At 35.8% G+C, this 20,100-nt stretch overlaps 1 protein-coding gene across 1 annotated transcript in view; it reads right to left on the bottom strand.

The window, feature by feature from the left end:
- Positions 1–20,100, bottom strand: part of LOC132325703 (ryanodine receptor 2-like) — a 132,546-nt gene that overhangs the window by 33,368 nt on the left and 79,078 nt on the right. Inside the window, exons 11-17 of the mRNA XM_059843286.1 lie at positions 18,149–18,332; positions 17,331–17,466; positions 14,531–14,626; positions 8,787–8,905; positions 8,268–8,401; positions 4,438–4,679; positions 809–1,001 (exon numbers count right to left, since the gene is read on the bottom strand). Coding sequence (XP_059699269.1) covers positions 809–1,001; positions 4,438–4,679; positions 8,268–8,401; positions 8,787–8,905; positions 14,531–14,626; positions 17,331–17,466; positions 18,149–18,332 — 1,104 coding nt within the window. The remainder of the gene's footprint in view (positions 1–808; positions 1,002–4,437; positions 4,680–8,267; positions 8,402–8,786; positions 8,906–14,530; positions 14,627–17,330; positions 17,467–18,148; positions 18,333–20,100) is intronic.

The following is a 20,100-nucleotide window of genomic DNA, read 5'->3' as shown; positions in this document are numbered from 1 at the left end:
GTTCTGCATCTGGAGCAAAGGATGGGTGTGTGCTCTATGTGATCGCTTTTAGCCTCTGTGGTATTCTTTGAATGATCCCTCAGAGAATATTGGTCAGCCTCCAACACAAATCAGCCTTCAGCCTCCACCTTTGCCAGTCCTGATAATGTTGGTCTCCCTGCTGGAACGCCACGCAGCCTTTTTTAATATTATAGTCTCAAATTGCTCAATACATGGAAACAGATGTTTGGCAACTCAAGTGTGACTTGAAGTTTTATACAAAACCAATACAGATTGAATTCCTTCTAACTCATGCTACAGAAGTGTATGACCACTATTTCTTAAGGTAAGTGCAGATAATGCCTCTTTTAATAATAATAACTACCTCATAACAGGGGAATTAGAGAAAATAGATTTTTAATATCAAAGGCTGATGCAAAATGCTGCCCTGGAGTGAATGTCGAGCAATGTGTCAGCAAAAAACTATTAAGAAGATGTTTCTAATATATGTCTGCAAACCACCAGAATACACTGGTGTGCTAAAAAGCAACAGATGCACTGTATCTTCAAGACTTCTTTGTAGCTCTCACTATCCAAGAACTGGAATTTTGCCAAAAAAAAAAAAAAAAAAAAAACAAAAAAAAAAAAAAAAAAAAAAAAAAAAAAAAAACAAAAAAAAACAACCATCATGTCAGAAAGAGAAATGAGAGCAGACAGCCAGGGAAATATTCAGCATATTCATCTATACAGGAAAAAACAAACAAACAAACAAACAAAAAACCAAAAAAAAAAAAAGAAAACACCCCAAACAACTCCATGGGATGCTCACTTTATTCCTGCAGAGAAGCTGACAACTGGGAAGAAGAGGCCATCTATGTTGAAGTTTTCAAACATTCCTTGAACTGGCTGACCATTTATTCGGAAAGAGATGCTGGGGGCACTCAGATCCAAACAGCAGCTAATAACATCATCAGTTCTTAATAGATGTTGGTTGGGAGAATTTACTGATCGTGCTACACAACCTATGGAAGTAACAGGGACACATTTAGTGAAACTTATGAAAACCACACTGGTTTTCACAGCAGCCTTAAAAAAAGAAAAACATCACTTTAGAGCATAAACACATTAATACATAAATATCTAACCTATGACATCCAAGACCTGGTTTTAAGCTGGCAATATAGTGAAAAACAGCATATACAGTCCTATCAATACAGGTCTCATCATTCTGTCTTCAGCCCTTTATTCAAGCCACATCTCCAAACACTCAGCTTAATCCTTGCAAACCAAAATAAATATTAAAATAAATAATAAAATAATAAAATAAATAAATAATAAAACTCAATTACATTTAATGTGAGAATAATTACTGATATCCATATAAACAGTCAAAACTGAAAAAACTTCATTTTATTCTTCACATTACAACCATTAGTACCTAATATGAAACCTATTATACTTTTCTAAAGAATGCTTCATTATTTAGACTAAGAAAACTATCTCACTTTGAATTATTTATGGAAAATTAGGTACTCCCTGTTAATGGCCACATCATGGTACTCTTCCAAACTTGTATGAGATTATACTATTCAGTTTCATCATTAAACTGCAAACCAGCACTTTTCAGCAATATACAAAGACAGCTGCATTTTGAAGGCATACATATTCAGTAATATATATTTTTTAATCAGTTTTTATGAATTCTAGAGGATTTTCCTATCTTACATCAAATTTACACAAGCACACCTGCTTCCCAAGAGAAACAAGCTATAGAATTCAGAAATAGAAAATGATTGTGTCTGAAATTTACTATTTTGTACTGCCATCTACAGTACAAAATTTTTGAAAAAACATGAAAGCTGTTTGAAAACATGTCTACATTTGTTTTCCAAAAATAAGGTATGCATTGTCTGCAAGAGATACTTGATGATGTATACTAAGAACAGAGCACTAACTTTTTAACTTGGGCGTCCAACTTTTGTAAACATGAAAGACTTAACTAGCATTACGTTTTCAGGAAGAAGCTGAAGGCATATGGTTTTATCAGAAGCAGAAATAATGAAATCTCAGTAATTTTTTTACAAGTGATTTTTCATGCATATATCTCCCCAACCCCTGAGGAAAAATAAAATACCAACACTTTCAAAACTCTATATATGAAAAATGACTTTGTGATACTGCCAGATGAAAATATCACAACTGAGAGTTAGTATAAAATAAATTGCAGAAAGGGACAATTATTTAATAGCAGGGACAACAAAGCACTAAAAAAGCTACTAACAAAGAGTGAATATTTCATCCACTCAAAAAATACTACTTGAGACCCGATGCCTTTTAGACACTAAAATTTTGGCAAATATAGGTTATGGAGATCAATGCAAGGCTGACTGCTAACAGAAATATGCATTGGTCATTGATGAATACACAGTAGATCAAATGATCTAAATGTCTTTTCTGGCCCTAGGCTTTAAGGATCTATGAGTTCCTCTTCTCCACAATAGGTTATTTCAGGACTATAAGAAGAACCAAATGTAAATTATATGTGATTCTCATACAGGCTTGGTCCAGAACAGAAACTTGGGGGCAGAAATTATTGTTGCTATTCATTAATACAGTAAATGTTTCATGGTAAGAAGGTTATTCTTTAAATGCTATTGCAGAGACTTATCAAGATGCAGCCTGGATTGTGGAAGCAAAAAAAGGCCATGATTTTCAGTATGCAACAACTTAAAGTTCAGCTGTGTTTGAGAGGTATGTATGTGTTACAGAATATTATCAGCGAAGAAAGAAGACACAAATCTTTTCAAATCTACCAGCCACATCCGTAACAGATGAAAAAAAATGCAGTTACATTTGTGGGCTGACCTATTTTTTTTCAGCAGGACTTGAGAACCACAAACAGCTGTTCATTTTTTCTGTTGTTACATTTCTGACTGAAAAGTTTGCAGTGGGTAGAAAAATAATTTTGATTTTCAGTAATCCTTTTTTTCCTCCCTAAAAGTGACCTTAAGTACAAAAGCTACCTTGGTTAGCTCATTATTTTCAGGTTCTTCTGTAATAATACTTTTTCTGTCAAACTCAGTCACGACACTTGTAATGATACCATTAATTATGCATCATTGTTCCAAAGTAATTCTCACTACGCACAAGAGGCTAAGTAGCAGCTTCTTTCCTGAGATGCCACTCCAGTTGATATGCTATTATTTATTAATAAAATCTGTTGCTATTTTGATTGGAAAATTATTTTGAAATGTAAAACTTTATTATTTTCCAAGTATCAAGCTACAAGGCCTCAAAACTGCAAAAACTTTCGATGATGCAGCTGACTCACTAAATTATCTCTCTTGTCTGCTAAGGTGCTTTAGAAAACCTGCTCATAAGTTTATAGTGGAAAGAACTGCCAATCCAAGGAGTCTTTCCCAGTTTCCAGGCTGTTCTCTAGTTCACCACTACCCAATAATCTCTCAAAAATCAGAAGAAAAAAAAATCATCTTCTCAGCAAGGTGAAATCACAGTAAAATCTCCTTTCGAGAAGTTCAGGACTGTCCAACTGTAGGACTACCCATTCTAAATGATATTTGGGAATCTTTTCACAAAAGTCAAAACTTGTGAAAAAGATTAAGAAAAAAAAGAACAAGCTATCATTATTCTGACTTTGCTGAGCTAACCCAGTCTGAAGAGAGAATAAGTTATTTGTGGAATCAAGAGTAAATAAAAACGCTTTAGATACTGAGTTCAGCTTTCTCTAACACTAGAACCTTCATGCATAAATTACTATTAACAATTAGATACAACATTTTAAAGATTAATACCTGAGCAAATACCTCATATGCAAGCTAGGAATGAGCAAGTTTTCTTGTTCTGAAAGTTTTGCAGTAATCAGTCCTAATGTATGCAAAAAAAACATCACTACATAAAAAACATCCTGTTTTAAATGTATGGCAAAAAACATATTTAAAAATCTTCTTCACCTCTAAAGTACCTCTGAGCTTCTAAAAGACTCATTATAGAAACCTGGCTTAAAAAAAAAAACAAACCAAAAATCAAAAATGAAAAGTCCTGTTACTTAAATCTCTCAGACTGTGCTTACACTACCACAGAGGAATTAAAAATCCAGATGACTGTCGTACTTCCATTTTTGCAGCTTTGAAGTTTTAAGTAAAATTTTCATAGTTACCATGAACACACAGTCCCCCTATCCACCCACCCCCCAAAATCCCAGGCTGAAATGTAAATTATTAATCTATCTGCATTACTTCATACAAACCAATTTTTTTCAATGGACATGGTCAGTTTAAATCATATTCTGATATAGGGTACTGTTTCTGTATGTTCCAAGTGTCAGCTGAAATAAACGACTCACTTTGCTGCTGTTGAAACCAAATTCACTGGGATTGCAAACACAATTTAGTATTTAAACAAAAGTAATCAACAACCACAAAATACCCAAGAGAATACCTGACCACAGATGTAGACCATCAAAGCCGTAGGAATATAGGTCATCACCAACACCATTTCCTCCCCATTCCGCTCCTCCCCCTGGGTAGGGTGAGTAGCCTTCTGTGGAAGCCCAGCCCACTCGTAGGTGAGTTGATTCTGCAGTCACAAAGGGCTCTAGATGATCCACCATAAGTTCATAGTACCATTTTCTGTATTGGGCCGAACCTTCACTAATCCCCAAGAAGATGTTGGGTCGCATGCTTAAATAGAAAGAATAAAAGTGGTTATTAAAATCTTATCTTATGGACAAGATGAACGGCTTTGTATTTTTCACTGACTCAAATTTCAAGCTAGTTTTGTGTGATTAAAGCAACAGAAATAATTTTACTTTATGGAAACACACAGATTACCAGGTTGGAAAAGACAGCAAGGAGCATCTGGTGCAATCTCTCTTGATAAAAGCACAGTCAGGACAAGATGGCCCCGCACACTGTCCTGTGAATTTTATATGTGTCCAATGTTGGGTAATCCACCATTTCCCCAGCAAGATTATTCCAATGAGCGATTCTTCTCATTCTGAAAAATGTTACTGTTTTCTCCAATCAGACTTTTCCCAGGAGATACTTGTACCCATTGGCTTTTCCATGTGACTCCTGGCTGCACCTGTTCCTTTAACTTGAAAAATGGAAAAAGGAGGTAGCTTCAGCTCCAATACTTTTCACCTGCACTCCCAAATCTGTATAGTCCTTCTTGATTCTACCCAGGTTTCAGCTTGCTGTGCCATTTATGCCCCCTTGAGAAGAGTAACAATGGAAAGCAATCTGTGCACTGGACAAGCTGAGGCACCCTCTTGGCAACATCTTAGATAAGAGCTCCCAGAAGGCAGTATATTATTTATTCATTCATTCATTCTGGTGAAAAATGGTCTCTACATTTTAAGTTAAAAAAATGTATGCTTCAGTAACTGAAACAGTATCCTCACTCAGATGCCAAGAGTAATTGGTTTATGTGTTTGAACAATTATTAGATGTTAAATCCTGCAAAAAAAAAAAATCACAGCTATTCACCAGTTACTAACCTAAGTGTAGTAAGTACATATTGCAGGTTTAATTTTACATAGCAAATGCATTCTTTAACACTGATTATCCATTCAAGAGAATAACATTTTAAAAGATTCAAAAATGAAGAGTCATTCTATTTCAAAATTCTCTTGTACCCATTCCTTCTTTGTTCCAAGTCCCGTATAACTCAGTAATTTACAGTGGTTGTAGAAATCCTTAATATCCATGTGATGCTCCTACTGCTACTGGTTTTACAGTACTTCACAAGACTACTTACAAAAGGCAAGCTACTACTGTACTTATTCAATATCTAGCTGAAGAGCAATATGTAGAATCATATCTAAAGGTCATGAGGGAGAAAAAGAATGAAAGAAACCTACATTTTTCTAATCTGATTTTGGGGATAATATTGAATATAGACACTCATACCAAAAAAATTTGTCTCCAGGCAGTCATTTCTGTGTCAGCTTTGTACTAAGAAAGACATTCAATCTTGAATTAAAACCATAGAGCACAGAGACATCCAAAATCAATACTAGCTATATTTCTTCAATGGCTAGTTACCCATATTGCAAAAAATCTTTTAAACTTCAAGACTGAGTGTATGTAGTCTTCACATTCCTCCACTAGATTGGGTTATTACTTGTATAAATATTTTCTTTCTCCATTCATGCTGATCAGTCAAAAAACTGCAGCTCTAAGCTAGTCTCAGTGTGCTTTATGGTAGAGGGAATGGAGGGGGAGGAAGAATGGCTGGTATGGGTGGTTAAATACAAGTCAGTGTAAAAGCAGACTCTGCTGATCTGGTTGCTTATAAAATAACAAATTTTATCAGGTAAGACCAATACACTGTCCTTCTAGATGCATATGAGTTGCCTTTTGCCAAATGTTTAAGTATAGATACTATTCACATTGTTCCAAGTCAAAAATTTAATGTACTTTAAAACAAAATGTATTTGAGAAATCTATCTTCCAGAAAATTAATATTAATTGCAAATTATTAGCAAGATCACCAACTGAATCTTTTTAGCCTGAACAGAGTAGCACCTAATTATGCTTTTGCCTAGGCTTCACAATTTAATAAACCTTATCAGCCAAATTCCTCTCGTTCCAAAGAGGCTTGTGAATCTAATTTTCCATGAAAAAGTATGTTAAAAAGCAATATCTTAGAAAGTTCCAGTAATTCCTTAGAAAGTTCTTTTGTCAAATGCTTTTGGATCAAGGTGTACATGTCTTCGTCTAACACTAAATTTCTTCAATGATTCTTTGGTATTATTGACTTTTGAATAAAATGCTTTTTCCTTATAACTGCAAGAATAAGAATCTTCTCATTCACACCTTTCTAATGCAAAGCAAAAATATGAAACAACTAATTTGCTGTTTCTAACACCTTTTTTGGGAAAGACAAGCCTATGTTCCTTGTATAAGATCCAAAGTAATCCCAGAAGCTCAATCACGAATTGCAGAATCACCAAAGCTGGAAAAGACCTCCATGATCATCAAGTCCAACCTTTGATCAAGTATCTTCATGACAACTAAACCACAAGCACTAAGTGCCATGTGACAGCATTTCTTGAACACTATCAGGTATGATGACTCCACCACTTCCCTGGGCGGCCTGTTCCAATGCTTAACCACCCCTTCCATGGAAAACATCTTCCTGATGTCCAATCCTCTCCTGGTGCAGCTTGGAGCTATGTCCTCTTGTCCTGTCACTGGTTGTTTGGGAGAAGAGGCTGACCACCAGCTGGCCACAGCGTCCTTGCATGGAGTTGTAGAGAGTGATAAGGTCTCTCCATAGCCAACTCTTCTCCAGAGTAAACAAACCAGTTTCCTCAGCTCCAGATCTGTGCTCCAGATCCTTCCCCAGCTCCATTGCTGGGCAACACATTTCTCCATTGCTGGGCACTGGACACGCTCCAGCACCTCACAGTCCTCCTTGCAGAGAGGGGCCCAAAATTGAACACAGTATTCCAGGAGTGGCTCTACCAATGCCAAGTTTAGAGAGACAATCAGTTCCCCAGATCCTTTAGCCTGAAGTAGCCTTCTTATAATATACAGTGTAGGTTTTTTATGGTTTTCAGCATCTAGTAAATCTTATGCACTCTGAATTATAAGTACTATTTCTGTATTTCAATTTTCATTCTCAATCAATGATTGAGACTTTCAAAAATAAACAAGTTTGTGACAGAAGACCCCACAGCTCTTCTCACACGGCCACATTCTTCGGCCTCAGCATCAATTAAAACTCTGGAAAAACATTTACTTAATAATATTTGTAAATGATACTTTACCAATTTAAGATGGTACTAGCTTTATCTTGTTATTAATGTCTGCCTGAAAGTAGCTTCTAAAAGTGAAAGGAAGGGTGAAGGCGCTCTCTAAATATTCTAGGCAGTGATGAAGGTGTTTGGCACTAAATTCTTAACTTTGACCAAAGATCATAATTTTGACCTCAGAAGATCATAAATATAAAAGCAATCACGGGACATTAGTTGACAATACTTTGAATGCACAGCTAGATCTAGACCATAATCTTTAGAAGAGACTACAGCTTTGCAGACTTAAAATAGTTTAGGTCAGCTATAGGTTGTGACAGCTCTCTCTAAGCCAAATTTCATATTTAATCACTACGGCAAAGGGAATTTAAAATCCTAGTAAGAATAACAAATCATAACAAAAGTTTTGGAAGTAAAAGAGATTTTTTGTAGTGACTATTTCTTTTAAGCACAAGTTGGGGTTCTTTTCTTTGTTCGTAGATAGAGATTTTTTTCCTTTTCTTTGTACCTGCTCACATGGTTGACAAGGCGTGTCTGTAAGAGCAGATCTCTTCCTGGCAGGAGATTATCACAAATTAGATGTTGATTAGACCTCACAGCTACTCCATGACAAACACAGAGGGAACACAAAACATCCAAAACCTGAAAAAAAAATTATTTTAATCTTAAATACTTTTCATTGTTATGGTTAATTACTTCAGGCAATGTAATGCTCTATACCTTGTTAGTGGAAGACATGTAATGGTATGTATTTCATCCAACACAGTGGTTTTATTTTAGAACAATTCTGAAATTCTCCTAACATTAAAACATTCTTCCCACTTCCCTCACAAATTGTTATGTATCAATGCTTTTTGCCAAAAAGAAGCTAATATTTCTCTTTGCTTCTTCAAACTACTTCTATGCACTTTAGGGTAAGTTTAATTTCTCATTATCAAAACAGCATTAAAGTATTTGAAATTAACTTCCACACAGAAGAATGAGCTTGCTTTGTTCATCTAAATATACTTGTTTTGTCTTTACCTACCTTATGGTTTCTTCCATGCTTGTCCAAAAGACAGATGATTGATTTAATATGTCCTTCCTTAATAATGTTGAGAGCTTCTGGGCTTTCTACCAACACACAGTGTAAAACCTCCAGAATTCCTGGGAAAAAAAAAAAGAATTATTTCATCAATGAGCATATAATGTCATAATTGTACATAACAGTTCACAATCTGTTGCTCATGAACATGAAATAGTTCCAAAAATCATTGAATCAATAAAGGAAATTGTAGCACTGTAAACTCCCCTTGATGTGGGAAAAATAGTGATTTTGTCTGATGGCTCTCAGTGAGAGTACCCTGGCCCCTCTTTGATCCTAGTGAGGAAAAGAACATCAGCTGCTACAGATGACCTACACCACTATCACCATTTATCCCCATAATATTTACTGGTTTTTCCAGAGGTCTGAGGGACATAGGCTGTCATCACTGTCATCATTAAAGAGTAGGGATTACTCAAGGACTGAAATGTAGAAAAGGTGAAAGACAACAGATAAGTGATAATTTGATTCATCCAGTAAACTGGTTTCAAACAAAATGTATTGATTAATATATTTGTAGACAAAGTCATATATGTTTAAACAGAAAATGCAGGTAGGTAATGAGCTAGGGGTGAACTCCCCAGGTGATTCCATAGTCCTGAAAGTTTAAGCACAAGAAGCCTTAACTATAAATAAAAGAACATACTAAACCTGAATTTGTCTGTGGTATGATCTGTGTTGCAATAGATGTGTACTTCCATTATTCCACTATTCTATGATTCTATGAATACTGAAAGAAACAATATTTTTAAAAAGGATAAAAACCTAAGAGTCATGAGAGCCATCTAAAAGAGCAGATTCTCTGTAGCAATACAGCAGTAGCACACTCCACCCAGCCTACCAACTAGATGAGGTCAGGGGCCACTGATCATCATAAACCTAGGGAGGTTAAAAAAGTGTTACAAAAGGATTCTTAATTAGAGGTGTAGTCTAGAACACGATCAACAATTTTGTGTTTCACAGTGATCTGGGAATTCACAAAAATCACCATTCAAAATTGTCATTCAAAACATGGTAACTGGACATTTGCCACCACTCATTGTAGCACTGAAACATACTTTATCAATATAAATAGTAAACCAGTATTAAATGACACCCCATAAGTGTGGCAACCATATCCTTGAAAATTTCTGTAGGTAGAGTCATAAACTTTTGTCTTAAAATTGTACACAGGGTTCATTTTGTAGTCTTAACATTTTCAATAACAGAACTAAAAATCCTTTGAAGATATAAACATTCAATAATAAATGTATGTTATCAGTCCAGCTGCCCCAGCAACTTCTTGAATTACTATAGAATCTGAATGCTAATTACCAAACATGCTTTGTTCCCTGTGTTTCAGAAAAAAAAATCTCATGTGAGTGTACAGTGTCTGTTCGGATTCACTTTTAGATTATCTGTATTAAAGACAATCAGACTTGTTCCAATTTCATTGGAGTTGCTCAAGGCAGTAAAGCAGGAAGCGTTTGAATCTAATACAATTAAACAGTATGATATGCAGGATTCATAGTAAGGAGAGTGAAAATTTTCTTAATGACTAACAGATGAAAGGAAGCATGTATATTCAGGACTCCTCTAATGTCATACTGTAGAATACTAGAATAAAATGCACACACTTGAAAAAAATCCTTAAAGCCTCATTTCATCTGGTTCCAAAAACCTTTACTTGGAGGATAATTGTCTTAGAGAAACTTCCCTGCCCAACCATTCAGGAACCACTCTGAAACCACCTGAGCTTGGACCATGCCCCCCCTTTAGAGCCACACACTCCACACTTGCACAGTCAGACCAAGTCTCCTTGCCAGCTCAACCCCAAGTTTCTCATAGCAGAATCGCAGATGTCCCAATCCTTAAAATAATTTCCTTGTGGTACAATGACTAACAAACTAACTCCAGTTGGATTCTTCAAAGGACAGATCCCCAACATCCCCAACACCAGCTGAGATTATCTCAGCTGGTTAGAGCATGGTGTTAATAATACCAAGTCTGTGGGTTCAATCCCTGTACAGACCATTTATGTAAGAGTTGGACACAGTGCTCCTTTTTGGTACCTTTCAACTCAGAACAGTCTGTGAGTCTGTGGCCTCCTGGGCTTTTACACCCTTACAGTCTAAGCATGCAGAAGTCTGGGTGTCCTTGACTCCTGCTGTGTTTCCGAGTATCAGCTGCCTGGGCTACAGGGTCCTTTGCTATGCTAAGACTCAGCAGTTCAAGGCTTCTCATCTCACCCAGAGCTCAACCCAGCAGCTCAACAGCATACTGCAAACAGCCCCCTGCCCTGAATGTATTCCTCAACACTAGATTACTAACTTGCTATATTCTATTTTTTAATCTATGTTTTAATGCCTATAAAATTATAGTAAGGCTATTTAATCCCCTCTGGAATATATTTCAGTGTGAAAGACTAATCTAATCCTAATGTATGGATTGAAGAGACAGCTGAAGCATTAGCATTGCAGCTGTGTGATATCTCACTTCTAACATGGTCTACTCTCAGATATAGTTCTACTTGAACAGATAGTAATTTTCCTTCTTTTGCTTCAGTGAAGCTTGGGAAATGGATCAATTTCTGATTTAATTTGTACAATCAATTCACAGTTGCTGTTTAAATGTTTAATGGCTTTGTTCTATTTTCATAACACTTTTAGTTCAAGGACAAGAAAAAAGTGAAAACAGGAATTTTATAAATAATAGTTGGTAGCATCAAATCTTTGCTGCAATACATTCAAGAAAACACATGTAGGAGATGTAGCTGACAACTTTAATGTTAAAGGTGAACATTTTGATGTGATTAACAGAATGTGGTTATGGTCTTCCTCATAAGCACTTTACCTTAGGAAAAAAAATTATGTTATGAGAATATATGTATCCAAGTATTCTTACTTTAAAGGTTTAATATAAGCCAGTATTTCTCCCTATTGAAGGTCTACCACTGCAAATTAAAACAGTGAATATCCTCAGCCCATCAAGCCAAATAAAGCTTAAAATCTGGCAAGCAAGCATCCCACAAAAATCAGAAAATGACATTTACATACTAAAAGCTAAACCTACTGTGCCTCTCAAGATAACAAAAGCACAGCCTAATTAGCATCTTTTATAACTGAACCAGAAAAAGCCTTTACTATAAAATCAGATTTGGAGGCAAAATGGAAGTTATGTTACCAATACACATGGGGATGGAGTACAAGTGGTCTAGTTCCTAGCACAAAACTCAGAACAAATGAGTATTGCAAATATTAGTAGATTTAGAGTTCTTGTAGCATGTCAAGAGGTTCACTAACCAGAGCAACTCGTGTCAGAATACTCTGCAGTTTACAGAATGCATTCATACCTTACCATACTATCATAAGCCATTAAGTTTCTAATTCTCAAATCTTTGTGATTTTAGATCAAAAATTTAAAAATAGGTATGTACATAACAGAAACCATGTAACACAGCACTTTTAGAGCTGTCATAAGAAATTTCATCTTGAACCTCCAAAAGCTGAGCAAAAAGTTTTGCATTATTTCTGAAAGCCCTTACCCTGAGAGTTTCAGATGTAAAAGCTGGTCTTTTAGGAAGTAGTTTCACCCTTAAGACCTTGTGATATATATTGAAATTAAGCAAGTTGCAATCCAATCCCATGCAAATGCATAATTGTGAGATCATTCTCCTTAAATTAATGCTGTCACACCAAAGGTGGAGCATAGCAATAAAATAATTTTACTTATGGTTTTGACATTTTTCAAATGTTTGTTTCAGTTTAAATTCAGTTACTCAAATGCTCAATAGAGCAAGGAGATCACAGCATCTGCAGAGCAGCTTCCCCAAAAACTAATGTAAACCAACACAAATTATGTTCAGTTATGACATCTATTCAGGATCACCAACCCCAGTGTACCAGCTGCAATAACAGGCTAATCTACCAACCTCTAACTAGACACCCGTGCTATAAGCAGCCATCTGTCTGAGTCACCAGCTGAGAACTAAAGTAGTGATACAGGCAAAGACTCTCATGTTCCTGTTGCCTCATCTTTTGAGCTGCTCAAGCATTCAGAGCATAAACATACCAGGCTGAAACAGATCACGTGCATGCCAGGAGTAGGAAGTAATCCTGCAGTAAAAAAGGTCCCCTGCCCTAAGGCCATAGATCTGCAACTAAAACATGAAACAAAACTCTGCAGAAGTACTTCTATAAAACATGGGAAAATGCTTCAAAGTCTCTATACCAGTCTCAGTCCCAAGAATAACTGACTTTTAAACTTTCTGCTTGCCCCAAGAGTTGACAAAGGGAAAAACCTGCAAGAGGAGAAGCATCAGTGTGTAACTGCTCTTTACAAGTGCAATGAACCACCAGAGATCTTGTCAATCAGCTAGTGAATGCCGTGCTAGTTTACCCTCAGCTCTGAGAGGGAGAACACTCCTGCCACTGACATCTGACAATATTTTGTCATGTGGTCGGTCAGTTCATCTCAGGAACAGATTTATGGCAAATAAACAAAATGCCCATGAATGTCTAATGACAAAGCTGAGGGGAGTACAAACACCTCGTTTACTATAGGACACATCTGTTCTCACAGCTGCTGCTGATCCATTGAATACAACCAGGGTAAGAAATTTATTAATGTTTGCCAAATGGTGACCTGCACTGAGACTACTCCTGGAACTGCGTGGAATACTAAGCAATAGCAGGGTATTTTTCATTTATTAATGCCACTGTAAAAGGCTGTGCTATACCTGTGATTTCTTTTTTTTTTTTTAATGTTTACCATTTTCTAATATAAAACAAAGAACTTTTGCAATGGGGGACATGCTTCCTTCCTGGCCATAATATTTCAAATTGAAGACTCCTGAGCACACCATCCATCGGTGGCAGACACACGACTGAGGAAAGTAAAAATCATACGGGAAATGCAATTTCAGTTCCTGAGGACAACTCTTTATTCAATCATTATGTTCCTTCCAGTTCATGGAATAACATATGATACTAAACCAAGAAGATGATGGGAATAAGTTACAAATATGTAACACTGTTATTGTAACTATATTTCCCACTGGTTTGACTACAAATCTTCCTGTCCTTTGAACTTTTGCATTACTGCAAAAAAGAAGTCTTGAAAGGGTCTCAAGAGGCTACCTTGCAAACAAATTATAAAAAGTACTACATTTAAAGCAAAACAGACTCAGCTGCTACTGAAAAAAACCTTTCTTGTTAACTTTAAATAGAAACTTGCACCTCAGGAGCAAAAGAGGTGATTCAAAAGGAAATGTATATGTATTACACAGGTAAAAAATGTTAGGTAGAACAAATTAAATCCATTCCATATTGTTTCTGTTATATTTAGTTCGATGCAAATCTTGCAAAACAAGCAGGCTTACAAAAAAGGGAAGATACTAGAATTAGAAAAAAACTTGATATTAACTTACACTATTGAACATCTAATTTATCAAATGCTGTGTTTGTCTGAATTAAAAGGTAACACTACATCCAGTTGGTCAAGGAAATGGCAAGGCTGCCAGAACTTAAATTAGAAGTACATCTGAAATCAGTATGTAAAAAATGTTACAAATATAAATTTCACTTTATTAACGTAATTTACGGTCTCATAATAAGAACCTCATTATAATTAGGCTGAACATGCATATCACCAACTTTAAAGAATTTAGAAGTGGTCAAATAAGGAAGTTAAAATACTAAAAAGCATACCAGAAGAAGCTTCCAGTCTTTCTAATCTGCTGATCAACCAATCAAGAGATCCAGAAAACTGAGCACAGTTTTTACGATTTCCTCGAATCAGAGCAGCTATTGAGAAAAGAGATCGAGCGAGAGAAATTAAATCACAGTTATAAGGACATTTAAATTTTAAAAATTGCTATCTTCTCTTTTCAGAAAGGATCCAGTAAAATAGAGTCTTAACCTCTAATTATTGATGTTTAGATTTAAATTTAAATAATATAAGTGATAGAACTCAGCATAAGAAATACCTTTGATATCAAGTTGACCTTTCGGGCATTTGAATTATTTTGGCTCTACAATCATCTCAATAATCCATACAGAATGCTCTACATGAAGAAGCCTGTACTTACACCACAGAAGTCAGCTGCTACTATAGAAACAAGTTTCTTTAAAACAGTATCCTTGTAATGACAGAAAACATTGCAAAAGCAGAGCATGAAACCAACAACATGGGTGGCGAATTCTAATTATTTTCTACTGTTACAATATATTTATTCAGGAGTAATAAGGAGGAAAACAAGATATATGTCTAGGAACTGTTTGCTGTACTTTTGAAAAGGTTGTAGGGAGGAAATAACAGCTTTGAATCTGATTCACCCTCACGCTTTATGCTGAAGACTGAAGTAGACTGAATCATGCACTGACTTGGTGGGTACAACTGAACCGAAATGTCCTTGAACACTGCAGGCACCCACAAGCTTGCCCTCTCCTGGATCACCTCCATCTACAGGTATGTGCACACACACAGGCTCTCAGAGAAGCCTCTGCTCTACTCCAAGAAAGGACTGAGGCACAAAGATTTCTGTTTGGTATGTGGGACAGCACAAACCGGTTTTCCTACGATTTTTTTTTCCAGTTCCACCAACAAATTATTTCAACCTGAAATTTCTGTGATTATTTCCAGCAGCAGAGACTGTTGGTCCTGCTAAGAGGCAATGGCCTCTTAAGATCTGTGTTTTGCTGTTGCACAAACTCACTGCAGTATATTTTTACTATGTTTTTATGCTGCTTTATTTATAACAGGCTGAACTTAGAGACTTACAACATATTTATGACATTAAACTATCTGCAAAGAGGAAGAGCAATGTTGGAGCACTGACAGTTCTGTAAACTAGCAGTTTCCCCACCAGTTTTCTGATGAGGAAAATCAAAACCTAATTGCAAAACAAACAAAACCCTTTTTGCTGCTGTATTATGTAATAATAAAAAATATGCACCCTAAAATCTTTCTACTTTGAGTAATCATGACCACAGTTACTTGAAAATACTTGGGAATCATAAGAAGGGGAACATTTTAAAACACACAGACCAGAACTAAAGAACACCTGTTTCTGACTGTGACTTTTTTTTGGTTATAGACAAGCTACACAATCTCACTGTGCTTCAGGTAGGAATATAAAATGAAGGCAGTAACAGTTCAGTGCTTAACACGTCACTAAATTTAACTTCATTAAAAGTAATGAGACACAGATGGTTTCATAAATGCTGCTGAGCACAAGTTTGTGAAAGGTTAGTATTCATTGGTTAAAGCTGTGCCCTAAATGAGGCACACAGACACTTTAAACTGCAAACAAAAAATAACATACTACAGTTGCTTTTCTTATTGCCTACTACTCTGAACAAGACCAGCATTCAGTTTTAAAGAAATAAAAACCATGATGTGGTCAGTCCGACATTAACATCACATCACCGCATATACTCCTGCACGTTCTTCTGTAATGCAAAAGGATCTAGTACAAGTTCACAGTGAATTTAAGTATTCACAATAGAGAATGGACAGATGCTTAGTAGACATAGGCCAATTATTTCCAATTGAAAGACAGTAGACTTAGACTGAATATAAAGTATCTTTTTTCAATCAGGGTGGCTGGAATCGATGATCTTAGAGCTCTCTTATGATTCAAACCATTCTAAGATGATATGATTTTTATATGTGATAGTATCCAGCCTCAGCATCTATAAATGCCTTCATTCTCATCACAGTGAAATACAACACAATGTCAAAAGACATGAATTCTGGCATTACAGTTTACTTTTATTTGCGTGCAGACTCAAAAAACAAAGTACTGTTTGCTGAAGCAAGACTGAGCAAGCAATATCTATCTGTCATCTAGGTAATTACTGTACAGATCCAGCATTATTCACAACAGAGCAATGTACAAGCCAGATCAAAGCCAAGCTTCCTTGGCATTAGCTGCCAGAAGATAATGCAGTTAGAGAAGTAACATCAGAGGGCAGGAGGGGCACAAAGACTGGGAAGTCAACAAAAGCTTGTGTGTTGTTCTCATCCCGACAAGTCCATGGAAGCAATACTTTGTACAAAACAGGCAGACTCCTCAGAAGGAATTTTCTAGCCTTGCCTATTGGAAATCAAGCCACTACTTCCTTCTGTCTGCACTGGGTTTAATGTAACAAGATATTAACTAAACTGTAACAAAAAAATTCAACTCTACCTTACATCTATAAATAACCAAATCACAGAATTTTAGACTCCATCATCTACCACCTACACCCCAAAAGGTCATCATTTGATTTCATGGAGATGCTCACTCTCTGGACCTAGTTTTGATACTTTAAAACGTTTATAATTCCTGATATACCTTTAATTGATTGTTAATACATCAAATAACTGCAAATGCAAAAATCTTACTTAATTTGTATTCTAAGTTTCTACACAGTGGAAATTCTTCTGTAGTACAACCGTTATGTAATTCTTTATTCTTTACTATTTTGAGCTAAAAATATCCAAGTAGTCCATAATATGTCTTACCTAGTAATTCATACAAAGAATTTAGAATAGATTTCCATGCTTCTCCAGCCTCCTTCCCAGCTACATCTGCAAAGTGAGCTGCACTGCTGTATACATTCAAGCGATCAATACATTCAAGAACAAGGTTGATCATACCCTAAAAATAAAAAATTTTATATCATCAGAGGAAAAAAGAGTCGTTTTAGATGCAAACACAAAAGATTTTCAAAAATCTAAGAAAACAAAACATGAAAGACCAGATATGCAAAACACAAGAGTATGTGCATGAAGTCAAACAAGCAATCCCAACAGAAAATTTTTCTTGATGGAGGTAATATACATCTGCCATTTAGGATGGTCAAACTAAAACAAAAATAAACAGTATTACTGACATAATTTTAGACAAGATATTTTTCTGGAGGATGTTTAGGCATCTGAAAAGCATAGGCAACTATTATTGCCAGAGAAATAATATATAATATTAAAAAAAATGCTTAAAGAATGCTTAGGAAGCCAAAGTATCCTTCAACATCAAGAGATGATAACAGAAAAAACTGATTCACACATAAGGAGAAAATTATGGGTAGAGTTCAAGGCACAATCTAATTTTATTATAAAGGGAAAAGACGTAAGGCTGTAAAGGTATTTCTTCAAATACACAGGGAAAACAGCAGATCTAGAGAGATTGCGAATGTAGCAAATAGATTGACTCTTACTTATAGGATAAACAAAACCCCACTGCAAGCATAATCTATATTAGACAACCACACTACAGATACTGTGAAAGAATGCTTGCAGACAATGTAGTAGAAAATCAGGAGTAAAACTGAAAGAAGTACCTCTTCTTGGAAGAGGTTCTGGCGATTCTTCAGTGCTCGGAGCCTGTTTTGTTTGTTTTCATGCTCCAAATGTTCATCAGGGGGGTGAAAGTAGCCAATCAAGTCCTGAAGGCTCAGACTGACTGACTCGATTGGCAAATCAATGGTGGAAGACTTCACTTTCTTGCTGAGAGAATCAAGGCCCCTGCAAGAAGATAGAAGATACAAACTCTGAGAATTGAAAATTAATTTACTGTATCATTCAAACTCTTTATTTATTTAAAAGCAACGATTGTTTAGATGCAAAAGTTCATTTTCTTTCAGAAACTTGTCAAACATTCTTCATATCTGCCCATTCTCCATTTAACAACCTAGTCCTTCCTTCCCAAATAAAATGTGAAAGCATGAAAAATGTTATTTCTGGTAACATTTTTTCAAATCCAAAAAACGCATTTTAATATCCTACCTATGGATATAGCAGTTTCAGAGGCAGAGCAAAAGATGAAGAGAAGTTTGTAAACCAGTACAAAACATCATGAAACTGGAAAGGATGCAAGTTAAAGAGATCAGTCCTTCTGTGCTGTGGAGAGTCCAAATTGCCCATGGAGGCTCTCAAACACATCTCTAACCTGTTCTTAAGGCCTTTTCAGTGTGGAAAGATGCAGCACCTCTACACACTCAGTCTCAGCACTCCATTAGCCTTTTTGTTTCCCTGATATCCAATTCAACCTTGGCCTTGCTGAAGTCTGTGAACATTCTCTCTTAGAAGTAGAGGGCTGACTATTCTCATCCAGGTTACACCTGCCCCTTGTTCAGCTGAATCCCCTTTGCAAATAATGCAGAGTTGCAAACAGATAGCTACAAAAGTTATCTTTAAAATTTCATCTTTTATCGTGAGCATGTTATCCAAAGCACAATTTCTCTACTGACTTCGTGAGGAAGAACTGGAGCATACACATAAAAGAATAATTGTCATCCTCCTCAATTGAGCTTTTTCTTCTTGAAGTAACATCCTGCCAAAACTAAACTGCTAAACACTGCCTTGGACTCCCTGTGCGCTCCACAAAAGTCTCCACTGTAATTTAGCAATATCTTGATTTGTGAAACCGTATCATTAAATTGCCTTTCTCTGCCTTTATCTTTTATAGCTTTCTTAGAAGCTTCTATGAAGGTGTATTATTTACAAAGTGACCCATGTCTTACATTTCCTTTGTATTTCAAATGTCATACTGTACACAAGTCTCCTGGTGGGTGGTTTTGTCCTGGGTTTTTTTTTTTAAGTACCTTGTTATACGCTTTTCAACAAATTGATATGTCTGGGTCTTTGTCTGTGCCCTTATTTAGGACATGTTTGCTTCAGGTCACCATCTCCCACATTGTGTTTTTCTTGTGACAAATGAGTTCTTAAGAAATTCTTATCATTCCATACAGTCTTACTGCATATCATTCTTTTTCTAATGCAAGCTACACTGATGAAAGGGCCTTTCATCAATTACTGAAATCACAAGCATTTGAGAATTAGCATTTTATCAGCATTATTTAGGAATAGGAAGATAAATGCAAATTGCACACATCTGACAGGATTTTTAAATGCCTAATAACTATAAAACACAATACAACATTTTTCATGTTTCTAAATATTAAAGAAACATATAGCATTAAAAAGGAAAAATAAGCAAAGTGTAATGTGCTGGTAGAAAGAAGGTATCATTTTAAATAAAAATTCTCCTTGATACTATGAATTTCTTCAGTATATATGTGGTTTTTACAGATCTGCATTTACGCAGTTATCTCACTCTTCCAGGTTTTTCAAGGAAGATCACCTTTAAAAACTGTACTTAGAAGTACTTAGAAAAGAAAAAGCTAATTTATGCCCCACATGACTTAAAGCAAATTCTGGTTGGGAAAACCTCTTTATGGTTTGTTTGTATTTTCAGTATGTTTATGCATTTAAATCAAGATTGAGCAATAAA

This window comes from Haemorhous mexicanus, chromosome 3, assembly GCF_027477595.1.
Source record: "Haemorhous mexicanus isolate bHaeMex1 chromosome 3, bHaeMex1.pri, whole genome shotgun sequence".
Classification (NCBI taxonomy): Eukaryota; Metazoa; Chordata; class Aves; order Passeriformes; family Fringillidae; genus Haemorhous; species Haemorhous mexicanus.
This window is presented reverse-complemented; position numbering and strand designations above follow the sequence as displayed.